Source organism: Leuresthes tenuis, unplaced genomic scaffold (genome assembly GCF_036924035.1).
Source record: "Leuresthes tenuis unplaced genomic scaffold, fLeuTen1.0.hap1 SCAF_8, whole genome shotgun sequence".
Lineage (NCBI taxonomy): Eukaryota > Metazoa > Chordata > Actinopteri > Atheriniformes > Atherinopsidae > Leuresthes > Leuresthes tenuis.
Window position 1 is genome coordinate 11,572,212 of NW_027325362.1, and position 26,580 is coordinate 11,598,791.

The window sequence follows — 26,580 nt, forward strand, 5'->3', positions numbered from 1 at the left end:
CTGCTGAACAACGACAACAAAAAATATATGCAACTGTATAACATGGGTAAGTACTGCAGGGAAAATGTAAATAAAGGATGATGGTACGGTGTATTTGTGTCTCCTGCAGACAAAGCAGGAAAGGTGGAGATGACCCAGAATACCAGGTTCTGTCCAGGTGCTGTAGGATGGAGTAACTAAGCCTCCTAACTATTTTATTTAATTCAGATCAGTGTTGACCTCTTTAGATTTGTAAAGGTAAAACATGCTTATTCAGCAATTCTTTCCTGTGAAAATTACTGGAAAGCCTCTTGCATCGTCATCCATCAGTTTGGAACATCGAGCTGAGCCAAGACTTTTAAGTCGTCAGTGTTCCCCTTCTGATCTCAACTTGTCAAATACCTTTTTTACTCACGCTCATGAAATTATCTCAGAAAGCTGCTGTTTCAGTCAAATATTCCAGGCTGCTACTTGGACTGCTGGTAGGAGACTGAGAAAAAAACTGTGCCCACATATGTGTCGGGGAGCGTTCTGAGCTAATCCTATTAAAATTCTCATGTTGCATAATATGTCCACACTAAGTCTTACAGCAAGGGCACATATCTTGTGATTGCCACAGTTTCACATCGCATGGGGTTTGTGCAATCAATCCTGGGTCTTAATGCCATTCTATGTTCATTAAACACAATCTGTGCAAGTTCTCCTTTCTGTTATCCTATTATACCCTACAGACACATAATAAGGAACAAAAGGTCTTCTCCATCCATGTCATTTGGGTTTTTCACAAAGGTAATGTGGAATTTGTATTTAAATAGTTGCTTAGGTTAAAGGCTCTTGCTTGGAAGAGGACCAATGCATATACAGATCATAAATTACATACAAAAAACACTCAGCTGTGTCAAATCATCAGCTTTCTAATAACTGTAATGTTGCCAATTTTCTTGACTTCAGTCTTCCGATTCAAAATGAACGCATCTCAGTTGCCAGAAGGAAATATTAGCATTTCATGTTCCAAACCTATGATATCATCTTGCTTTCAGAAACAAAAGAGCAAGGTCTCATCACTTTAAAGACAGTCATCCCATGTAAAACTAACAATGTACATGGCGACACTAAAATTAAATGGAAGAATAATTATCTCACGCTATACTAAAACCTGTGTATCAGTCCAACCAGTCAAGGTAGATGGCTTAATTGAAAATGACCACACTGCACACTTTACACACTTTTTTTTTTTTTTTACAGCTGAACTCTTACCTTCACAGGTGATGGTACATGCAATTGCAACAGCATGACCACTAGAGGCTGCAGAAAACTATTTTCTTTCCTCAAGGAGCCAAGGCTTTATTTACTACAACTGCTTTGGGTATCAGGCCTTTATTACAGGGAAGCCATTATCACTATCTTTCATTGTTAGGTGTTGACTCGAAACAAATTCTGGAACAGTGCACATACACGCTTCGTTTCGACATATTTTTGTGTAAATATGTGAGCTATCATTAAATCATTTCATTCTCTTACAGAAACTACTTTGAGTGTGCTGAAAAAGTTCAACTTTTGTGGTGGATTGTGGAGAAAGACTGCACCGTGTGCCAGACCATGAAAGAAATGAAGTCACAAAGAGGATAACAAAGTAGTAGCTTCACAAGCTATGGTCACACACTATTTGAATATAAATAGCCCTGTGCTTAACAGGAATTTTAAAGTAAAATATGGGCATCCATATCGTACTCAACATTCAACCAAAAGTATATGAAATGGTTTAAGATTAAGGAAATAAACTTTGACAAATGCATCCAGTAATAAATAAATCCACAGCAACATGTTTAAAACATCTACAAATAAGCACGGTCATTTCATATGGATGGGAATTTTTGGTCTTTGGTACGCACAGTACAATGACATGTATAGGTTACTTAATCTGTTGGCTTTTTTTTTCCTCTCTCTCTCCCTCCCTGCCCGCCCCAGCGGCCACTGTTTGTGTCAGCTCTATGCCACCATAAGAAGTCCGGTTTTTCATTGAATTCAAATCTATATTTGAGGAAATAATGTAATTATAGGTAATTATAGAAAATTAAGGATTCAGTTTGTACCCAAAGGTACAGATCATAGGAAAAGTACCCTGCAAAGAGTTATAAATACACATTTATCACCCTTCATGTACAGGCGAGTAGATGGGCTAAACTCTCCATAGACAAGAGAAGGCTGCATGGGGGTGTGGTGGTTTGCAATGTTCCTGGTTTAAATATTGTCTCTAGCCATAATTCGTAGCATACTTAAAATTCAAAGTGTGTCCTACATTTTCTGCTGTCATGTTTGAGTTCTATATTGTCTGGTAATATGAAAATAAAGAGGTACACGCAGTTTTACAATTATTATTGCAGGGCTGTCCTTCAGAGGTTTTCAAAGCATTTTCCTCTCGCAGAGGGCTGGAGCAGATGTAGCTTTCTCCAGTGTCTGTATCACTTCTAAACCCTACACAAATATGGCTCTTATTAAAAGTTGCCTCTGAACACAATCCAAGCGGAGATTATGTTTGCCAATGGCTTACCTTGGAAAATAACTTTGTGTAATTTCTAGTTGAATGAGATGTGACGACTGAGAAGGAAGTGACTTCAGTTTGCAAAACAAGTCCTCCAGAATGTCTCCATGTATTCAGATCATGTGGGAGTAATACACTAATGACTAATAAGAATATTTTGCCTAAAGTTGATAAATACCAATCAGCAGAAGGGAGGAAGAAGTTAACTGTCTCTCCTGGTCTTTTGAGTTGATTTTCTGATGAAACTGAAGAGGAAGCAGCTGGATTTTAAACTTGATTTCACAAATTTGCATAGCTACTGGCAGTAACTAAGAAGATGTTGGCGGAACCTGCTCGAATGAAGAGTCCTAGATCACAACTTTTTACAAAAGTTTTAGCATCTGCCGACATGATGAAAATAGTCTTTTCAATAATACTTGGATAGATGAAAAGAAAAAAGATGTGTTATGTTCCCAGAACCTTTTCTAAATTTGTCTCTTGTCACTAAAGTTTTACGTTAATATCCAACAAGTGGAATTTGAGTGGCTTTTTGTAGTTGTCACACTGCTTGTCAACCTGCTGTATGTCAGAAGCTAATAACAGTACCACAAATGTTATTCTATGAAGATGGACAACAGACAAAATGCAGCTTGTTTGCCAGCAGGAGATTTAGACATATTTCTTGTTCCATAACTAATCTGTTTCATAATTCATTTGTCACTACTTGGATAATCACCGTGGGAAGGTGTTGATGAGATAGGAGAGGAGCAGCTGAACTGAATTCCATATGAGGAGACCCGCTCCAGCTGGTCGTTTAGATTTGTTGATCAGCACGATCATTATCAAGATCCACAGCAGAGGTGCCACAAATCACATTACAAGTTTAATTTGGAACTTAAATACTTTAGCGCTTCTGTTGAAGTTTTGGAAGTTGCAGCCAAAGACAGCTTTCAAATGACAAAAGCTGTGTGACAAAAGCTGTTTAATTCAAATCCCTCGTTTGAATTTATTCGTTGCAACAAGCTGGTTTTCTTTTTTTGGGGGAAAATCTTAGCTATAAACACAAAAAATAGCAGCTGAAAATTACGTTTACATTACACTTCATCCACCGCAAATGAAAAAAAGACTATTTTTGAGAGCAACATATTATAGATAGGCCGCTTATGACATATTGGCTGGTTATATAGGCAGGCTATTTTCTGCTCCTTAATAAGACACTGTTTTCAATGTAACTATTTGTGTTAAAACGAGATCATCATCCATGGTATCAGGCTTGTCAGGAAGCACTGCTTTAACTGGTATTTCCTCTCAAAAGCATAAACATGTGACGTGGTGGGTTATAAGTACGCATGCAACAGAGTTCAGCCAAGGGTCAGAGGTTATAAATGCGTTCAATACTCCAACATACCAGTATAGCATCAGAGGCGCTAACTGCTGTTTTACCCTCTTTTAGTTTTTGAAGATTTCCTTGCTGACCAATTGAATAGACCTTTTTCTTTCTTGATTTTTTATTTTTATTTATGGTGGTAGTTTAGCCTGTTATTTATTTCTCTGTCACAGCCTCCATGTTAATGCAGATAGTCTCCCTTTGTTAGTTTGTTTTTGTGTGGTCCATGTCTTTGTTGGTCTAGTGACATAAAGAGCTCTAAACATATTTTAATGGAAATATTGCTCTCCTCCTCTTTGTGATAACCAGCATTTACACTACCAATTTTTCCTTTTAAATCATTTTATTCCATTGTTAAGAAAATGTATATTTTTTGAGTATAGTCGTATCTTGTTCCAGTTTATTGTGATTTTTCAACGTTTAATATAAAAAATGTGATTATTGTAAATTACAGTGAAATACTAACTGTTGTAAATCTACAATTCATTGCAGCATGACAAAAATGTAACTTGTCATGATGTGATCTAATGCTGTAGACAAGTCTAAATATTTTATAAATCAAATCATCATCAGGGAAAGATTAACATAAATGTCAAAGGAAAGTACTACACAGTACTTTTAAAATGTCATTGAGTGTGGAAGAGAGAAGCCTAAGATCAGCAGCAAACAATTCTTTGCTCTGAAGCTAATTAGCTTTGTCAGCAACATGGCTGGGGAAAGTGCTTACATAATAGACGAATTAACAAAAAATGGATAGAAATTGATTTAGAGTATTCTGCCTTTGTTTTTCATATTTTTTTTAGAATGAGATTTTCACCATTGTGCAAAAATATTCAATAGCTAATGGAAAGAAAGTGTGTTGAGCTCAATTAGAAGCTTTTAGAAGTTTATGCGGGATCAAGAGCCAATTAACTTGGCGCAGTAATTACACCTGATGATATCACGAGTTTGACATCCTTTTCATAAAGTGTAAACAGTCTTGACAGATACGTGTTATTAGGCATGTAAGAAACTGGATAGACACTGCATTATGAATGTGGTAATGTTGTAAAAAAAAAAAACGTCCCTAACAAAATGTGCTGGAAAGCCAGCGTAGACATGGTGTAACCACTTGCAGCCCAATGCACAGCTGTTTATGCCAGTGTTTACTTGCTGGCATGGTTCAAGATTTCAACATGCATTTCCCAACTTTAGCCTCCTGATGTTAGCGACATTGTTTCCTATGACCTGTAATTCTTTATAGTTGCAGTAGTTATTCTACAACTACTTAGCATTTGGTTATACGTCATATCATCAAATACTACGTACGCAATTCAAACTTTAGTCGCTAACCTTTCTTTTTTATTTCTTATTCTTAATTTGCAAAACTATTTCTTCCTGTCATGCGTGTCTGGCAATAGTAGTTCATGCGTGTGCAAACACACATTAATATGAAGGAGAGAGAAAACTATGGTCATGAGCAGCATTCACTTGCCAGTTTACACTGGATAATTGTTTGAATTCAATTACTTAAAATTGTGAAGACACCTTGGGGTAGTCAGTCAGATTATAGGGTGTCTTCTCCCCCTCCAGGCTATCCCTTTGTCCATGCCCTTGATTGGCACAAAGCATTATGTACCTGTGTTGGTCAAACCTCCGCTGACAATAAACTCTGCCACTTGAAGCACAATTTGCTTTAAACGTGCAGTTTTCCACGAGATAATATAAGGGCTCTTTATATATTGAACAACTTTTTTATAGAGTATTTAGTATTTGTAGTATTTTATAGAGAAACCACTATGTACAGTTATGTTTGACTAATTATCGTAGAGGAAACACCCTTCAACGCTGACAGGATTTGCTGCATGTGGCCCATTGTTATGGTCAGACACAATCAGAAATAAAGCTCTGAGCACAAAATAAAAATGTGACATAAAGAGCTCTTGATGGTTAGGGGAACATAATAAATGGTTGTCCCTGATAAAGTTCGGACAGATTATTTCATTTATGTACTGCAACACAATATTTAGCCGGTAATAAAGGTCATCGTCACACACAGCGCAGGGAGATTCAATTATGTAAAATGGCCTCTATGATGTATATATACTTTCCTCACAATATTATCACAACATTTGAAAGTCTGTACTGAAAGTCATTTAATATTTTAAAACGTCTTTGACATCGAATATAATCACTGCACACATAATTTGAAAATTATATTATTCTCAAACCCATGATTAGAACATTACCTTTTCAAATAAGTATCATTTAATCTTATGAACTTTTAGATACTTTAATCAGACCAAAGGGCTGTAATAGGACTTGCTTGGAGTGTTCACTTGATGCCCCAAACAAGTCTGTGATTCACAAATAAATGATAAAATGTTTACAGAATCCATGGCCATTCAGATAACCATTTATCCCTAATGAGGTATTTTAAAAATACCTCATTAGGGAAACTGTAGCAAAACATTTCATTGATTTGTGCTCAATAAAGTTGATAGCCCCCACTTATTTTCAAATGTAAGTGGACACAAAAACTGTTACATATGGGTGGACAGTTTCAATACTTCTTGTGAAATTGTCATGGAAAGAGTATTTACTACATTGAAAAGTTTATATTTAGAGTCTGAAGGCTGTAATGTTGGAGTAACACATAACTGTCATACAGTCAAGACCTGAGCTTTTCTTCTATTTGATCCAGTATTGTCTACAGAATAGAAGTGTGGCAACATTGCAAACTGCCCTTTTGTTTTCATTTCCCATTCATTTGCCATTACCGCCCTTACCCACTTACTTAGATTGAGACATTAAAAATTAATTGGTTAAGATTTGTGATTAGTCTTGGGGAACTTCAACCAAGAGACTATAGTTAATGTTTTGATTTGACAAAAACAAAACAAATGAACAAACAAAATAAAAAATTGCTTAACTTCAGAGATTAAATATGGGTTAGGAAAAAGCAATTCTTTTGTGCACCCTGATGTTACTTGGACAAAAAAATACTACATTTCTGCTTTCCTGCTGAATGAAAGAATTTTAAAGCTGGTACACTCACCAGTTTATAGGGAGGGGTTTTCACCCTGTCGACCAAGCAGGATGGTCTGACAGAAAATCTGACATAAGCACTTTATATGTCTTACTGGGGGAAGCTTGTTCTGCTCCTTCAATGATGGCATATAATTTTAGCATGGGTTTATTCTGAGACTTGATGCATTTTATAAATATTTCAGAAGTTCTTTTGGGTGCTAGTGGTCTTTATTTGAAGGTAGGTAGACAGGAAAGGGCACAGAGAGAATGGGGGCAGACATGCAGCAAAGGGCCTCAGGCCAGGACTTGAACCTATGCAGGCTGCTTTGGGGAACTGTACCTTCTATACATGAGGATATACACCAGCATATCCAGTTGAGCTACACAGAGCCCTGTCCTGATGCATTATAGAACGTACCTAGTACCTAGTTTGAAAGAAATTTGATACACCCAGTTTTTAAATCTGAACTATGGAAAAGACATAAGACATAAATGGTGCCGGTTGGTGAGAAAATTAAGTGCTGGTGCAATCGTTGACTGCAAGAGACAATAAAGCCTCAAAATTTTTTTTTTACAATTGCCGCAATATGTCTAAGGTCTCTGATATGGGTTGCAAAGGTTATGAAGAATACTTGCTACGAAGACGACATGCTAAGCTTACACATTCTCAAACTGTTCCCAGCTTTCATACAAAACTTGACGTGTGGAAACCATAGTAAATACGATTAATTTGCTCTCCATTGCATAACATTCTTGACAAAACAGAAGAAGTACTTAATGGCAGAGCACAGAGAAGTTGGCAAGATGCTACACTGACCTGACAATCATGATCACAGGGAAGCCAGCAGTAATGTAATTGCTCTTTGCTCTTGGCTCCTAGAAGAGTAAACATAATTGAAACACATTAAATCTCATTATCTATCTATCAATAATATATCTGCACTTATAACTGAAATTTCCTGTCTGTGCAGTTCAGCAGAGTTTGTGTTATATAAGTCCTCTGTTCTATTCTATTCTATTCGATTCTACTCTGTTCTGTTCTGTACAAGAAAAGATTTTCTTGTGATACACTAATTGCTTTAACTTTGCAGATTACACATGGCGCTCTTCCTATTCTCTACAGTAAAGTTGTGCATGTGTTGTTAACACAGATAAGAAGCATGACACTGTGAGCAGCTGACAGGACGTGCTGTCATGCCGGTTCAAATCACAGAGCATATGCAAGTATGCAAGTGTGCTTGTGCGTGTGCATGTGTGTGTCTGAGCTGGCTTGACGGGGGCTGCTTGTTACACTTCTCACCTGTGACGGTCGTGCCTACAGCATGTGGGAGTGAGACTAGAGTTATGCACTCAGACACATGCACATTAACTCACCTCAACACAATAACATTTTATAAACCATGGTCACCATCAGACTAAGGAAAAATACAATTAGCTTTTCAAGTACTGATATGTAGAATCTTAGTATTAAGAGAATTCCAACCTATGGTTTGGTTATAGTGTTATGAGATATTTAATGTTTCTCACATTTGTATTGATGGGAAAGATAGGAGGCAGTATAGATTGAGATTTTGAAACTTTAGGCTGAGTCCTACTTTCCATCCCTCCATTTTGGTTTTGTGACCAGCAGGGAATCTACAATTTTGAAATGCTAATTTATCATATCAACCCAAATTATTTAAATGAATGAGAATAGGTGCCTTATTTAAATTATTGAGTTGTTCTTCCTTTCACTGTCAACCAGTCACAGGTCTGAATACTGTGTGTCTGTAATACGCCTCTATAACACTTAGGCATGCTAATATGGTCTTCGGTTGTGATATTGTAATATGCAACTTTGAGGTGAAGTGGAAATGATGATCAAGTTTTGGTCAGTAAATATAGATCTCTATTGCAGGCAGCTTTTGCTTTAAGATAGTTTGTTTTGCTTTAAGATAGTTTATTGGTGACCTCTGACTTACAAGGTTTTTATGTGGACTCTGAGCTGTTGTAATTGATTTGAATGATCAATAGACTGCAGACATTATGCTTAACCAGCACTAAGCTGCAATACTTGCAATACAATAAGAGTAACTACTAGTGTTATGCACTGGGAAGCTCTCCAACACGAAGTCAAACAGCAAAGTGGGAACACTCAAAAGATTTGAAATAAATGAAATGTTGGAGATTCATTTCTTTTCTTTTTTTTTTACATTATGTGCAGCAGTCAGTGCCAGGCCACCAGCTCTCCCCAAAATATCCCAATACAAGAAAGCGAGTATGTGCATACCACAGCCAAAACCGCTTGGTGCTCGAGAGTTGTTTTTGTCACAACAAAAAGCCTGCAATGATTGATTCAAGCCGAAAATGGCCCAAAACGTCTGTGTCTGAGAATAATTTTCTGAAATTTACAGAAATTCACATCAAAACTAATCACCCATATTCTCAGGCGCCAAGACCAAGTAAATTTCATTGACATCTCATCCGACATATTTTTAATTCCCTGCCAAGTAGTGAAATGAGGAGCAATAGGGACGATAAACATAACCTCAATGGCAGAAGTAATTATACTGAAGGTATAAGGCAGGAAAGCTCACAATCAGTTCGTCAGCTTTAATAAGATCTTACTCCCACTGAGAGGAAGTAATCTACTGGAAATTGATGTGACTGATGAACCTCCAAATAAACCACCAAGCCAATGAAATCATGATATAAGACCGAGTACCATTTTTAAGATCACCAAGGTTACAGTTAGTGATAAAATGGCCAGTTTATTGAAGTGAAGACATTAAACTGCATGTTATGTATTACGTTGTATTATCCAGTGGTGAAATCTGTGGTCTGTTGCAGTTTAAACTTAATCCAACTAAATTAATTTAAATGCAACAAATGCAAGTCAGAATTTTTAATTAAAATCAAAATCCTTTTTTATTAAGTAATACTTGGTAATAATTGGCTGTAATACTTATCAAAAACTCACATCCTCCAAATGTCAGTTGAAAAAGACACTATATAATTCTTGTTCTTAATCTCTTGTTTTTTATAGCATATAACACCAACTAGGCCAGCCTTTACCGAAAAGGTCGAAGATGGACATTGGTGGGTCTAGACATTGTGAAATTCAGAACAGCATGACAGTAATGCCTCATCCGCTCTCCCCTTTATTACTTAAAGCATTGAAAAAGCACTCACTGTACATTGTGGCTTATGATGGGAATCTGCTAATCATGATTGCTTAAACGATAATGTAGAGCACACTGGGAGAGGTTTCACAAATTAAAAGATAGCTGAATGTGCAGTGTAACATGACAAACATGCAGTAAAGGGACCATCTGGCCATATGGCTTGCAATTACATTACAGCTGCAGCTCTAAAATGGTGATCGAGAGGTGGAGAGGAATAGAATGATATACTATTCATGGAAGGTAAATTTCCCCGGTGGTCAGTATGTTTTTATCAAATGGTCTTATAAACCGAAAGCTGTGCTTTTTTTTATGACAAAGACACAGGTTTTAAGTTCTGCGAGTCTTGTTTGTAAGTCGTCATATGAACAACAGTCTGTTGGTTGGCATGGAGAATGTAATGCTTTCTGTGCAAAAGTGTGGAAAACCTCCATAGTGTATGGACAACTCAGCAGACCTTTCTTCAGAAGGGCCTGTGTTCCGACTGAACGGGACTTGTTACAGTGAGCATGTCATGTGACAAATTGTGACAATAATTCACAGGGAACACTTGCCCCTGTTCTGGCACTGTTAGACAGAACAGCCATCTGCAGCCCACGAGTCAGAGAGCAGGAGCCAACACGGTGGCAGATAATGGGTGGAGGAAGAGGGCTGAAAAAAAGAGCTGCGGTTTAAACCTACTGAAATCAATTTGCAAGAGCTGGAACAACAAAGCAGTCTCATTTGTGTGCACACACCCACAAATGCAGAGTATGTGAGCAAAACATAATTTATACATCCTGCCATGTATTCTACAGCATAGGGGCGACCCTTTAGATTGAAGGTCTCTTGAGTTATTCATGACCTGGGGGGACTATCATTCTCATACATTTCACTGCAGCATCTGCTTTCATTAAACATCCGTCATATGATGAAAGAAGTCCTCATGTAGAAAGAAACATGGCACCTCTATAGCAGGCCTGTTCATTCACTCAGTCTTTACATTTTTAGCTAAACTCTGTATGCTTGCATTTGCATTCAAGTAATCATTTGCATCATAAATCATAAACCATTGATATGAATAAAAGACTACCTATGCTGTGTTAAAATGGACTCATGCCTTTTGCATATTAAAGTTTGAAGGAGTAATCAGTTTGCTGGTTGACATTTTTTAAACACGGCACATTTGTTTTGAGCAGTATTATTCCAAAGCATCCAGAAACAAACAGGTCCAGACAAATGGGACTATATACACCAGAAACTATGATAAACTGAATGACGGACTGTCTGTCAAAGCTTGCATATGTCTCATTTGTTTGGGAATTAAAACAAGGAGACAGATGAGAAATCTCAGGCAGCAATCTATTCCTCAGACAATATGCTTTCACCACTTGTACGAGCCAAATTATTATTTACAGCCTGCTGTCTGCGCAGAATGTATGAATAAATTCATGTGCTTTGGACTGCATGAGCTGCAACATTCCACTACAACATCGTCCTCGCATGATTTGAGTGTTGATTGACAGATGAGAATTGTGGTCTGTAATTACATCTTTCGCTGATCCAAAGGCAATTGAAAATTCAAATTGTATACTTATTATTTATGGTAGTTCTTTTATATTTAAAACTGGAAGTATTCATTTTTGTGTGAAAAAAAAGACAAATAACTGTAATTTTTTGCATTGAAAATGTATTAAAAAATTGTATTCTTTACAAAATCTTTACACTTGTACAAATTGTGCAGTTTTTTTCTTCACTTTCACTAACCACCAGTGTTGCTTAATGAAATCTCTTTGGCAGCGCTGGCATCCATATAATAAAAAGAAAGACAGGGTAAGGTCCAATGAATCCCTTGCAAGCATCTTGTCAGAGTTGTCAGCGCTCACTTCTGTTCCAGAGGGACTGAACAACAAGCTGTCATCATGGCACAGTTCAGGGCTGTTTCCTCAAAAGACAGACTAAACACCAGTGTGCACATTAAACAATGTCTACACGTCAATACTAAATAATACAATAATAAAAAAAACAATATCAAAACATGAATACTGAGTGTGCTGTTTATTTTCATTTTTTTCCCTATACACTTTAAACTGAACTACTTCCTACTGCATCTGAAAACACAATAAGAACCCTCCCTCCCTCCCGATAAATGCTGCTCATTGCTGACTTTGCAGTATGCCAAACAGGAAGCCTTTTAATCTTTGACTGAGATTAAGTCAACAGTGATTTTTACATTTTATGGCAAAGTTTTGTTTTATCTGTCAGGAGATAAACAGTGCAGTTCATTAGAAATTCATTAATTCTTTATTAAAGTCAAACCTTATATTAAGTCTGGGGATTACCGTGTGTGTCTAAATTTGGAAATACAAAAAACTGTAATCAGATATAATCCTTTGCTTTGCCAAACACTTCAGACCAAACTGCATGGCCAAAGTGTATTACAATGTGTGGAATTGTGTGGAATTATTCATTGTATATTTGGGTGCATTTTTCCTCCGTGCATGCTGGTGGTAGAATTTTGAAAAGCAGACAAAAATCTTGTTTTGTGATGTTTGCATTATAACAACTATCTGGAAAAGTTTAGAAACATGTGGAAAGAACAGAAAATTCATATTTTCTGAGACAACGATCAGCATAACAGTGAGTTCTGGGTGCAAATTAAGCTAAAATGTGTTCATAAACACCCTTGGCAAAGTTACAAAATTTCTGAATTTTGTAAAAAAAATATGTTAAATGTTATTGTACTTTCCGAATGTTGGACAAATTGACAAATTTTCTGTCACTGTGAAAAAAAAAAGAAAACTTCCTCCATTATTATATCTAGGTATGACGACTCATGCTGGACATATCACTTTCTGAGGAACCAATCCAGACAAACACTTAGATTTTACTAAAAATTGCAGGCTTTCCTTTCCAATCCAATTATAAAAGCTGAGGGTTCTTAGTCTAGTCACAGTCAAGTGGTGCTACAAGAAAGTTTCGTACTGATGAGGCAAAGGTCAATGGGTAAATGCTTTATGCAGCATAAGCATTCAAGGAAAAATGCACTAGCACTGCTAATGGGACTGTCGGGAGCAATGTATAGAATAACACACTTAACCTTTTCACTGGGTCCTACCTCAGTGCTTGCCTGAACAATGTTATGCCTATTATCCATTTAAAAATGTGTAGTTGTGAACCAAGATGGTGTAAATGAACAAAGATACGAGGAGGATTTATACAACATAAAGTTAGCCCCTTGAAATAGTTTCCTTTACTGAATGTTTTAGTCAGGAACATAAGGGATCATCTGTAGGCTACATGACTGAGTCCCTGATCCCATATGAGTCTGAGTGCAGTACAGAATTCTCCTGCGGGTCCTTGTTAACATTATCCGAGGTTGAAGCTAAGAAACAATGACCACTGGACTTTTGCAATGAAATTCTCCTCACTCTGGAATAAGACACTATAACATTTGTTGAACTTGAGAAATTGTATTATTATTATTTTTTAAATATGTGCTCCTTTTAAATCTAATACAAATAATACATTTCCAAAAAGCTGTGCCGGAGCAACAAAACAATGGAAACGCTGATCACCTGGTGATAATTCTCAAAATGAATTAGATTAATTGAAAGATTGTGTATAAAAAAAGAACACCGTCCAGTCTTTTAAAAATAAAGAAGGGTAGGTTTAGCACTGATAAAGACTGTGTAGGCAAATATAAATATATGTTATCATGGTATGAAAAAAATAATTTGGAATTCTTGTATTGTAATAGTAGTCTAGAAATATAGTTTAGAGCAGCATAGTGGCCATCAAGATGATATCTTCTCCAGGGAAAGCCTTATGATTTCAGCAAAACAATGCCAAACCACATCCTGTATGAATCACACACAAATTGGTCTCCTCAGTTCCTAAAGTTCCGTACACATCTTTTCAACAAACAATGAAAGGTTTTTTTTAACTTTTTATTTTTCTTATACATACTATTAGGAATTAAAGACGTGATTTAATTGATTTCCATCAAAATGTCACATTTAACAAATGATAAAGTGCTGTGTGGAATAGAATATATTCTACACAAAGTGAATGTGATAAGCAAGAAGCCAACAAATAAAGATTTGACAGTGTATTGAGCTGCAAATTCAACTGCAAACCTCCCCCAGAGATTCTCTGGTTTGCTATCACCCTTACAAGAATGATCAGGTATTCATTTCAAATCTCAGTTGTCAGTCCCTAATGTAATTGTACAGTCAGCAAGATATCTTTACGTCACAGTTTGATACCAGATCATGTGAGTCATTACTCAGTGGTTTCTTGCCATCCCAGTGTTGTGGAAGCAGCATGTCTCTGAAGCTGCTTTGAGTTGTGCCCTCAGCTCTGGGTTAGCTGACAGTTCAGTTGAAATATGGATAGAGCTCCAGAGGGACAAAAAAAAGGGGATGCATGCTCAGTCTATCCCAACATCAGGTCAGTACTAGCACAAGTACGAGACATAAGGGCATCCTGCTGTAGCTCTCCCAGTTCATGCTGTAGCACTGACTAATGACCCACCTCTTGCCTCATCTGTTTGGATGGCTGCAGCGTGTGGATGTGACAGTAACAGAGAGCCTGGTTTAGTGGGGGTTAAGTTTCCTTTTGCATGCAAGTATGTTGAAATGTGGACATCAAACTTACAAAGACAGATGACAAGAACTGCAGTTGGTCATGGATTTTATCTGTAATGCATAGTCTTTGTTTTTACTCTGCTGACATTTCCCATATGTTAGCAACATGGCCGGGAGAAGAATTAATTTTTCTGTCTCTTTTATATGACATCTTTTAGTGAGATATACCAGGCCCAGTGGATTAAAGGGAGACTGATAAATTGGCTGTCATAATTTTCCATGCCTCTCATTGTTTAAAAGATACATACTGTAGTTTTCAAAGCTCCTATTGCCTGATAACCTATGTATAATACTAGTATTTTAAAAGGTTATTTAACAAATAGCCTTGGCTGTGTGATTTTACAGTAATATATCTTAGTATATAATGAGTGTTGTGCCTTAAGTTTATACAACTGTGCAAAACATGGTGAGCATTAATCTGTGCATTTGTATCTTTATCACTTGAATGGGTTTGTTTCCTTTTGGTCTTTTTCTTCTTCCAGATTGCCTTCGCTCTTCTCTGTCAGATATTTGACCTTTTTCCCCCCTTGCATCCTGCTTAAAGTTAAGGCCCCTGAGCTATTTCTTGACTTCATCTTGTTTGTATAAGTTATCCTGCTCAAGGTTCAAACTGATGGAACCTAAAGTGATTACCTATCCTCAACTTTCTTTTTATTCCCTCTCAACTGTTAATGGCACTGTTGTGTGTCGTTAACTTTCTTATCTCCCCTGTAGTTAATGCTCTTCCACTCTATCCTTTTTGTTCTTGTATTTCTTTGCAGATATCTCTGGTTCTCCAGCTGTAGTTACTGATCTGACTAACTTTCTCAGAGATTATTGTTTGATGTTTTCTCACCACTCATCTTTTGTTTCCTGTCACAACAGGGTTGAGCAGATGGATATCCTTCCTGAGTTTAGTTCTGGTTCCATTGTTTTATTCATATTTGTTTTCCTTGTACAAAAAGGATGCTCTCCTGTCACCAAGCACTACTGCAAGGAAAATATCATAAGCTCTCCATGGAAACTGCCCTCAGATGAATCATCTTTTTGTTGCAACACAAACAGCTCTGAACTAAACTGAACCACTTGAATTGATAGCGCAACTAAAACAAAGATTTATTTAATTATAGACATAAAAGTGTCTTGAATTTAGTTAAACTGTGAAGTACTTTGTATGAACAAACCGGAACCCCTTATTTGATCCGGCTCTACTGAAATTAATTGTTCTTTACAGAAAAAAACTCCCAACACAGCTCTATGTTTTACTCAAAGTTCTCTTATGTTTTTTGCAATACAAAGCTCTTGAAGAATTTGTGGATTATTACAGAAAAAGCATTTTCAGTTTGACGTGTAACAGAAAAGCTAATATACTTAACAAAACATCATCCAGGATTTTGCAAATGAGTGCAGGGCAATATACACGCTAACATAGTTACAGCAAATGGAAGTAGCATAAGTGATTTTCTGCAAAATTGACTTATTATTGCAGCAGTGGCTGCTGAGTAATTAAAGTTCCCTTGAGGAAAGTACTGTCAGACTTCGACAAGCTTATGTTTGATACTTGGATTGTGCATCATCGCACACATTTTCTTGTTGAACATTAAAACATATTTCTTATCATATAACTTAATCCGTATAACTTCCATGGACCTGGTACAACTCAAGAGTGTTACTCAAAATGAATTACAAATAAGGCAATTTGCAAAACTTACTATACGAGATGACAAAGCCAATGACCTAGTAGATCTTTTTTTAAATTAACATGAAACAGAATTCTGTGCTTTACATTCTAAACAAATTGTTACTTTTATTGCATTGTTTAGAAGGTTTAGCTTTTGCTCAAAGCATTGGCTCAGTGTTTGATTTAAACAAAATGTTATTTAACAACTCTGTAAAGCCACTCAAAATATGCACAAATCACATTACAGGATGAGTCACAGACTCATATATTGCACGTGTGTATGTATGGTTGGGGATTTTTCCATGGTTGGGATATAAATACTTTCACCAAGTTGACAGTCTTGATAATACTCAAAAGAAAACGAAAGCATTTCTCTGAGTGATTTTCTTTCCATCAGTGGATGTGCCAGTTGGACACTGTTCTTTTGTCTTTCGACAATGTGGATGTGGGTGAGAAAAGAATACAACTGAGGAGTGTCAGTCACTGAGCAGAGTATAAGAAATGGAATACTGCTGCAAAAGGGATTTGTGACTCAAGTCTAGTTCAAATAGATAAACCGTCACTGTTCTTGATACCATCATTCTTCACACCAAGAAGTATAACATCACACAAATCCTGATTTCAAGCCCTTTTATGCAATTTATTCACTTCTTTCTCTGCCTAAGTAAATTTACTGTCCCTTTGTTCCTCCTTTGTCTGATGACTTGGTAAGTGGTTTTGAAATTAATTTGGGCACCGCACCTTTCATCCCTCCTGCTCTTTTTCCACACCTGCTGGTTTTCACAGCCGTTTTGGAGGGTTAAACGGTTTGAGAGATTGCTGGCAGTTGCAGTTAAGCATGCTGACAATGGGAGCCCGAAAGTGAGGGCTTGCATGCTATAGGAAGAGAATATTGCTCTGTCTGCAATGCAGTTGTGCAGCCATTTGACAAAGCAGCTTAGATATGGGTCTAAACTCCAGACCTGATCAAATCCCAGAGAAATTACCCAGCATACCCTGCTGACAGAAGACAATGTGACCTTCACAAGTAGTCAAATGCATGAAACTAGTTTATAAACAGGGGGAAGAAAAGAGGAAAAAGAAGAAGAAGAGAAGGTAGGTTTCAACTCATGTATCATGCATAATGGATTATGATATAATTCTAATCATGCCTTTTATCCACAGGTAAGATCAGACACACAGTATGCACAATATATACATATATATATATATATATATATATGATTATTAGCCTTAAATTAACCCATTCCACTCCTTAATCCAAAAATGGATAGATTATAGCAAATGAAATTGAGCTGACAAGAAAAGAAAATATGAAATATCCTGGATTCATAGATTCATGGATTTTTTTCAAGATTTGCATGCCATTCAAAATTTTCATTTGTAGTATTCTTGACCTTGAGTATCACATATTTGTCTGAGCGCATGTAATACGCACATTTTAAAATGTAACTGGGACTGATTTATAAGACCTACATCTAAAAAACTAAATATTGATTTCTCTACTTTCATTGATCGTAAACTTATGGCAGAAGTTAGGACGATTCTTTTATAAATGAGCTGCGGTGGATAATAATCAGATTATGGAAAAGCCAAAGTTTTTAAAGAAATTCTGCATATTCCCTCTTAGTATACATGAATGTTTCCAGTGCTACCCTGAGGAAGTCAGCGGAGTCAAGTGTGTGCTGTTTAGAATTTGATGCAAGCATTTCTTGAAAGTAAATCAAATCCCAACATAGTATCAAACTATGTAATTACAATAATATGTTTTTACTTAAATTATTGTATTTAAGTATGTAGCTTGCAAGCATCACTACATATAAAATCATTATAGCTTAGTGATATCAATCCCAATCAAATATTAACTTTTTTTAAGTTTATCTTTATTAGTATCACAGTTTATTGTATACGATGATGTATTAAGTGTTTCTTTTCTTTGCCTGACTCATGCTGTCGGCACCATACATTTGCATTCATGTAAGCTTTTTTGCCTTTTAACTTGGGATAAGACCTGACCTTGTTCGACACCCAAACTGTCAGCCTCTGTTGTGTCAGCTGTCAACCGTTCCAGCAGAGTAGCCATTTGTTATCTTAGAATGAGCTTTAAAATGTGGTTTAATTTCAGCATGATGGTAGAATGAAAATACTAATTTTAGAGCTGAACAAAACAGTCAGTACAGAGTCCAAAATTGTATTAAAGTGAACTGTATCCACTTTACAACTTTTGGCATTAAACATGAAGGATAGTTTTTTTTTCTTTTTATCTATCAGAAATAAAAGTTCAGTGCTTAAGCATAACAATGGTAAGGTGGCATAGTTTAGGACAATCGCCTCATAAAAAATGAAAAGCGTAACTCTAAACATCTGTTTTTGAGTAATAACTTGGTGGGAACTTATGAGGTATCATGATTGGCACACTGTGGCACAATCAGATTGATAGACATTATATTTTGTATCATGTTTAATTGGTGCTGCCAAAAATAGCATCCCATCAGTCCGTTCTGACTCGTTTTGCTTGGATTATGTCATCACCCATCTGTCTGGATGAACACTAGGAAGCGATGTATTCAAAACCCAACAAGAACCTCTGCCTGAATTCAACATTTTGGTTTATAAACCTACCCAAGTAGTTTTAGTTCCTAAATTAAAACTACTAAACCAAATAGCTGTGACGTCTCAACACAACCAAACAGGAAACATGACAGGATGAAATGGAAACAGTAAATGAATGAGAAAAAGGAAGTAAAAGAAGAACCATTCCAAAAAGTGGACACAAACTTCAGTGTTATGTTTCTAAGTTTAGTGACTTTCCCCCACCACTCCCTCCCCACCTAAGGTCCTTATACTTGTTCATAAGTTAACAGTCCAGAACAAATTTCTGGGTTTTATGGATGGATGTGACTTAACAGAACTAATTGGTAAATGGTCCACATTAGGACTATTTTTCTAAAAAAAAAATCAAGATTGACCAAATTTTAAACAAATTTGCAATTTCTTGAAAGTACTTGAATGGCAACCTCTCCACCCCACCCTATCCATATCCCATCCCCTTCAGACTCATTGTCATTGTAGAGTAAGTAACCTACTTTGAATAAAGTTGTCGACTCGTCTTATATTTATTTACTTCTGCTTCTTGTATTATTTGGTCTTTGCTCACTTTTCTCCATTTTCATTGCAATGCAACAAACATAACAGCATATTTAAAGAAAGGTTGCTAAGGCACGGATTAGGTCAAGCTGATACAAGAGCACCTTCTGCTGGATCCCAATGCAAACCACTACTAATGGTCTGACGCATATCCATGTATACAGCCTATGGACTGATGTACTTAAATATGGTATTTTTTTTTAATTCAAGTGTGATATTGTTGTTTAAATTTTCCCCAAGTAATGTTGAAGAAAAAAAAGTGACCTAGGGTTAGGGTTAGTCCACCCTAGTCCACATTTATAGAACATTTAACCCTATCTTGCTGCTACAAGGCACTTCTCATCCATTCACTATACTATACTTCTCTTTTTCTTATACAGAATTTGGACTATATTTATGCAATGTTCATAAATATGTTGTTAAATTTACTTAATTGTCTTTCCTAACCACTACCTGATTTCTTTTGTAATGACATCCTTCTGAGAGAATCATTCAACACCTTCATCCACAAAGACCCTTTTCTTTAATATTATATGACACATTTCAGGGTCAAACTACTTTTTCAATAATTGTTTGTTGGACTTAATACTGTGTGCCTGTAACTGACTGCAATGTGTGTATTATTAGGCAGTGGCGCATAAAGTGGGTATGCACTATATGCGGCGCATAGGGGCACCGCACTAGCAGGGGTGCCAGAGCGATAGCGGAAAAATGATTTTGAGTAGGCATTTTCTTTATTTAACACCTTTTCTGCATGTGTAACTGATATGATCAAGCCGATTACAGTAATCTGTGTAATCTGATTACTGTAATATAAGTAATCTGATTACTGTAATTTGATTACTGTAACCATATTACAGTAATTTGATTACTCTCACCTCATTACTGTAATCTGATTACCGTAACCTTATTTTTGAATTGTTATGAATGGGGGGCGCCAGTCATGTGTCTGCATACCCCTCAGAAAGTAGGTAGTTGTACCCCTGTTATTAGGTCTTATTATATGTCTCAATGACTCACCATCATGATTATTGCAAAGATTGGGTCATTTATACATGATTTTGTCATTCAATACTTTGCAGCTGGTGTTGTTTTCATTTTTTTGTTCATATGCTGCCACAAAATGGGAAGGTATTCTGAAAAAATTTACATAACAGGGAGGTTCTCCTTTGCTCAACTAACTCCTGACATTGCTGTTCAAGAAATCTGATTGGCTCTTTGCAGTTGAGAGTGCAATAAAAAGGGATGTGACAAAGGTAGTGGGGGAAAGCTCAGAACAAGTTTAACAATTGATATCTCTGAGTGAGACGGCACAGATTGATTTTTCTCTCAAAGCCAAGCTATCACAATGGAGTACAGAGTAGAGCATATGGAGACAAACTGCAGAGAAACACTACAGGCAGACTTTGATGCATTTGATATTTCTGAAGAGCTTGGATTTATCCTTGAAGAGCCACTGGTAGGTTTGGTGGTCATTCTTTTTTCATACAATAGATATTTTCCTGATTTCTGTGAATACCAATACTGACCACACTGCACAGGAAAGTGGTTTAGTTTACCCTCGAGCCTATTTTCTCTTATATTGCTTTTGCCTAAGTGTTTGGTCAGCAGCATCTGCAGTCCCTTTGGGCTGAAACAGATAAGTACGGCTGTTTTTGTGTAATGTTATAGAGGGTTATTGATCTTCTGGAAACCTGTCTCTTCAAGTTGAGTCTTTCACATGACTGGGTCTGCCCACTCTCCAGCATTGTGTATAAAAGAGTTCTGTAAATTCAAAATGCAAGAAAGGAATTGTAAAATAAAGGGTTCAAATTTAAGTAGCTAATGGGAAGTATATATTTTTAAGGGACTTAAAAAGTTAAAACAGGGGAACTAATTATATCACTCTTTTGGTCAAAGACTCAACATTTGGCATTTAGTACAGGCCACTTTTACGTTTATATAGTTCATATTCTCCATCTTCAACGTTTGTTTGATTGCCCCCAGTCATTAAAGTTTTTTTTGCCACTTATATTAACTTGCTTTGCATCTCTGATTGATAGCACCAATCATTCCCCGACATGTGGGTCAGGCACCATGGCAACCATGAGCTGATAATATCCCTGATTACACTACAGGAAAATATCTCAACACACACTCAAAAGAAAATCAATGAGAAAGTAATTGCATCCTTATTATCTTCCAGACTCGCCTCCCCGATTACTACCGGGTGTGGCTGGACCTGGCAAATAATCTCATGCATTTGATAGAGTCACGGAAACTACGGGATCTGGTTCATAAGGTAAGAGTAAGTAGAGTCCCCCTTGCTCAAATATCACATGTAATCAGAAATAGGACAGTTAAATTTACAATTTACAATTTTCTGGAAGCTTTAAATGTTGAAATATCGTCTCGATTCAGATGCCAGTCTTGAGCCCCCATCTTTTGAGTAGCCATCGTGAGTTCAGGCTGGCTCACCTGGCACTGGGATTCATCAGCATGGGATATGTGTGGCAGGAAGGACAGCACGCACCTGCTCAGGTAAAACACCACGGTAATAGAATGAAAGATAGAAAAATAAATATATTTCAGTCATTGATACCTTAGCAGTGTGAGTAACTTCCATATACTGTATTTACAGCCCTGTTGGCAGCTCTCGGTTGCTTTAAGATAAATGTTAAAATCAAAGTGTTTAATTGCTGAGGCTACATTATTGACCACATTCTATTCGAGTTATCAGATTACTAAGTTACCACTTAATGTTTTTAGAAACAGATAGCACACTGGAAGTTCCCATTTACATGAGCATATGATCAGCTCAGTGTTATTAACCAGCAAACAGGTTTGTATGTGAATGTTAGATGGGGGAAGTTGTAAAATCACACTGCCTTTGTCCTTAGAACTAAAACTATTCTTTGCCTTCAACATTGTGGTTTTAGTTTTTTGTGTGACCACTGTGGGTAAGTATGGGCTGCATGCTCATCATCTTAACTTAAATGATCTATATGCCAAGGTTAGTTAGTTTGCACAAATCTAAAGCCATGTTAACACATAAAGTAGCACACAGGGACTAAACTTTATTTTGATCTGATGATGGTTCCATAGAGGAGGTTAGAAAAATCAGGTAGAGTGAATACAATTCATGCTAAAGGAGCCGTGTCATGCACTCATTGGGGTAAACTATCTCAAAGTCAAAGTTTAAGACATGTTGAAGTGTAGTTGGTGTGATATTTCAAAGTTAGTTCATTCTTATCAAGGAAAAACAAGGGAGTCACGAGAGTCAGATTGGTCTGCTAGGAATGTGATTTCATGCTGTTGAGTCTGGATGATAATGGTAAACCAGCCAACAGGCTCTAATTGAGATCCTGAGAGATATGCAACTATTATTATTATTTTGAGACTTAAATTTTCCCATAATGGTTGTTTGACAGACTCTCCCAAAAGCCCTGGCCTGGCCTTACTGGCGGATATCTCGCAGGCTCGGCCTGCCACCCATCTTGACTTATGCAGATTCAGTTTTAGCCAACTGGAAGTTAAAGGATCCCACAGGGTGAGTATTAACTTTTCTTTCCATTATTTGCCTTTTTACAATACATTTGTAATTGTAATAGCACAGTGAATTATCATGGTAAATCCTTTTTTCACGTAAATAAACTCCTGCACTGTTTCTCATTTTTGATTTAGGGATATGGAAATTGGGTAAGTAAACAGAAATAAGTTCTTCTCTTTTTTCCCTCTGCAATATCATGGGGTAGGAGGAGTACAATTGTCTCATATGATTCTTTACTTGTACATTTTCAAAAAAATAGGAACATGGAGTTGATATTTTCCTTTCCTGGTGGTGAGAGTTGCAGGGGATTTTTTATGGTTTCATTGCTGGTGGAGATGGCTGCCAGTTCAGGCATAACGGTTAGTATTGTCAGCTGTTTGTCTTCCTCTTTCTTATATATGAACGCTGTATAAACTGCACTCTGCTACTGTCTATTCAACTTTCGCTTCTCTTTCTAGTGTCCCATTTACACGCTTTGTGTGTTTTTGCCCCTTTGTATCTTAACAATGGATTCTAAACTTTCAACTTTGACCAGGGGGCCTTGGAGGTGATGCACGCCATGAAAATCTCTGACCTCATCGGTATACAGAAAGGTCTAATCAAAGTAACCCAGTCTTTGAAGAAGATGAAGGAAACATTTCAACTCATGCACAGTAATTTTGAGTTAAAACTACTTCAACATCAATTTAATCAATTTACATGCTGTGCCTTTTATGAAGGCTGGGATATTCAAGGTAATTAAAATAACTGAATTTATCCTCTATCCAGATCATGTGGAGCCAACTGTATTTCATGGAACATTAAGAATTTTTGTCTCAGGGTAAGTTTTTTTTTTTTGATGTTCCAACGTCCCACATACTGAAGTTATTTATGCTTTTGATATTTTTCTCATCTGGTGCAGATTTATCACATGAGACATTAAAGTTTTCTCCTGCTTCTCCCCCCCAATTCTGTTAATCTCTAACAGAAGTGCATTAACAATTCTGTTAATGCACTGTATGTTTTACTGGATAACATCTATTTTTATTTGCTTGTTCATTTGTAAGATAAGAGATCAATAGAACTTGTCTAAATTGTTTCAGATGGCGGGATAACCCCATGCTTCCAAGGGGGCTGCTGTATGAAGGTGTGAGCAATGAGCCAATTTCACTGTCAGGTGGAAGCGCAGCCCAGAGTTCAGCCATTCAATGTTTTGATGCTTTGCTGTGCATTCAACATGAGGGCGAGACAGGTAAAGATACATTTCCTTTAACCTTTAACTCCCTTAAATGCTTTTCATGAATAAATCATGCTGTTTGTGCAGTCAGTTGATTGTTCTGACAGAAGATGTATCTTTTAAAGTATTTTCATTCTTAGTCTCCTCTTTGTTGTCTTCATTGATTCACCTTATCTAGGAGCCTTTCTGACACGCATGAGAGATTACATGCCTCCTGGCCACCGTCAGCTGATAGAAACTCTGACTGTCTGTCCTTCACTGCGAGACTTCATCATGACTTGCTCTAGCTCTGACCTCTGCCAGACCTACAACTCCTGCGTCTCTGCACTGGTGGATTTACGCAATTATCACCTCAACACCGTCACTAGATATGTCATTGTGCCTGGTAACCACGCCCGATCCATGGGTTGCCCTCTGAGGGGGGTGGGCACTGCTCTTAACTGCACTGGGACTGGCGGATCTAGCCTTATGGTTTTCCTCAAGAGCGCTCGTAACACCACCAAAAAAGCACTGATCTTAGAGAGACCAATAACGTCAAGAGAAAGTGAAATGTAGTTTTTAGTTTATAATGTCATATGGACACCATCAAAAATATCTTATGCACTATGCTCATAAGGTTGTATTTATGAAAGATTTACACAAATTAGTATTTACACTTGTTGCCATAATGACTGAAATCAACCACTGTACTTGGTATTGTTAGCCTTAGTAAATTACCATGCACTGCAATGCGTGACCTCAATATGTACTACACTGTAAATGTTATAGTGAGCATTAACAACAGTGTGAGGTTACAGAGAAAGAACCAAATAACAGCTTCTCGTATGGCTGCAGTGACACAGTAAGGATACATGAAGGGCCAGGTCATTGCACCATGACGTGACAGTTATTGTGGTTGGGGTTAGTAGTCAAACTCTGCTTAATATTTATGCTTTAACAGTAGCTATTGTCATACTTTACAAGCCTAATTTGTGTGTGTGTGTGTGTGTGTGTGGGGGGGGGTCTCATTGGAGAGTGTGAGTGATGTAGTAAAGTAACAGGGCTGTATATAACATTGTGAGGGATGGGTGTTGAACTAAGTGTACAGCAGGTTAGCACCTTTCCTCAGCTAACTTCCTCCTTATAAGAATTTATGGCCATATCAAAAGTATTGAAAACACATAGCTGAACATTGAAAGTTGACATGATGAAATACTTAGTAAGACGTGGAGTGTGAAGCTCATTATGTAGCTAGATGTATGAAGATGTTGAATGTCAAGGTGATGACCCATCAGGATTTAATCTGCATCCTTAGGAAACTGAGAAAAGACATACAATTTATATTATACAATTGTATAACTATTTATAGTTATGCAATTATAGTTATCTAATTAGTTATATAGTTATATAATTATAATTATAGTTTCTCAGTTTCTCAGCTTTTAATGTAAACCTGTCAAATTTAGCAAAATGGATCAAAGTAGTTATTACATGTTCTGTCATTATGTTTGGTTGATAAGTGAGAATATGAATAAGAAATCAGTATAAAGTTCTGAAACACTTTACTGATAATTGCTAATTGCTGTGATACTAAATGAAAAAGGCAACAAAGTAATTTTTGCTCACTATTCTGAACAAAAGTGCCTTCAATGGATCTCAATAATTTATCTGCACTTTACTTGGATTACTTAAAGGTATAACCATTTTGAATCTTAATATTATTGTTGAAATAAATTATTTCAATGACATCTTGAAAATCTATATTGTATATGTAATCTTTTTACAGTTTTTTTTTTCAATCTGGAAACTAGTACATTATACATTGAGTGTGCTGTACATAATGCAAAAAGATGGTGGAAATTCAAACAAAGATAGAAACGAATTGAAGAGGGAAAACTCTAGAATCAATTTCTCTTAAAATAAAAGGAAAAAACATCAACTGAGGGGAGTGAAAGAGACAGACAAAATAGCAGTGATAAGGATATGGGATCAGGTCACTAAGTTTGATGGACTGGAACTGCCCCCACCCCTCCATGACTTGAGGGTTGTCTCTCTTCTTTCTGTTGAAGACTAATCACATATGAAGAGAGCACACAGGGAGCACTGCTGAGCCTTCGTCATAATCCAACTCTGATTCTCTAAAGCACAGAAGGCTGAAAATGAGTTCACAGCCCTGGTTCCATTACTACACTCAAAAATGGTGCAGTGATCTGCTGTGGAGAGGGTATTCCTGTTTTTTATTTCAGTGAAATCCTCTATTCCACGGAAACACAGGACTCTTCCTAGTTATATGGTTTTGTGATACACAGTTCTGGCACATAGGCTCAGTACATTTGTATCTGAGCACCTCAACTGATATCATCC

At 36.8% G+C, this 26,580-nt stretch overlaps 2 protein-coding genes across 2 annotated transcripts in view; both read left to right on the forward strand.

Moving 5' to 3' along the window:
* The window catches only part of edrf1 (erythroid differentiation regulatory factor 1), a 447,039-nt gene that overhangs the window by 122,302 nt on the left and 298,157 nt on the right, over nt 1-26,580 (forward strand). The gene's annotated exons all lie outside the window — the stretch shown is intronic.
* Nucleotides 20,764-25,005, forward strand: LOC140312570 (indoleamine 2,3-dioxygenase 2-like). Its single transcript, XM_072390350.1, has 10 exons — nt 20,764-20,951; nt 21,678-21,773; nt 21,893-22,012; nt 22,903-23,021; nt 23,156-23,170; nt 23,281-23,380; nt 23,557-23,674; nt 23,790-23,841; nt 24,104-24,252; nt 24,416-25,005. The coding sequence occupies exons 1-10, from the start codon at nt 20,841-20,843 to the stop codon at nt 24,790-24,792; spliced, it is 1,257 nt and encodes a 418-aa protein (XP_072246451.1). The 5' UTR covers nt 20,764-20,840; the 3' UTR covers nt 24,793-25,005.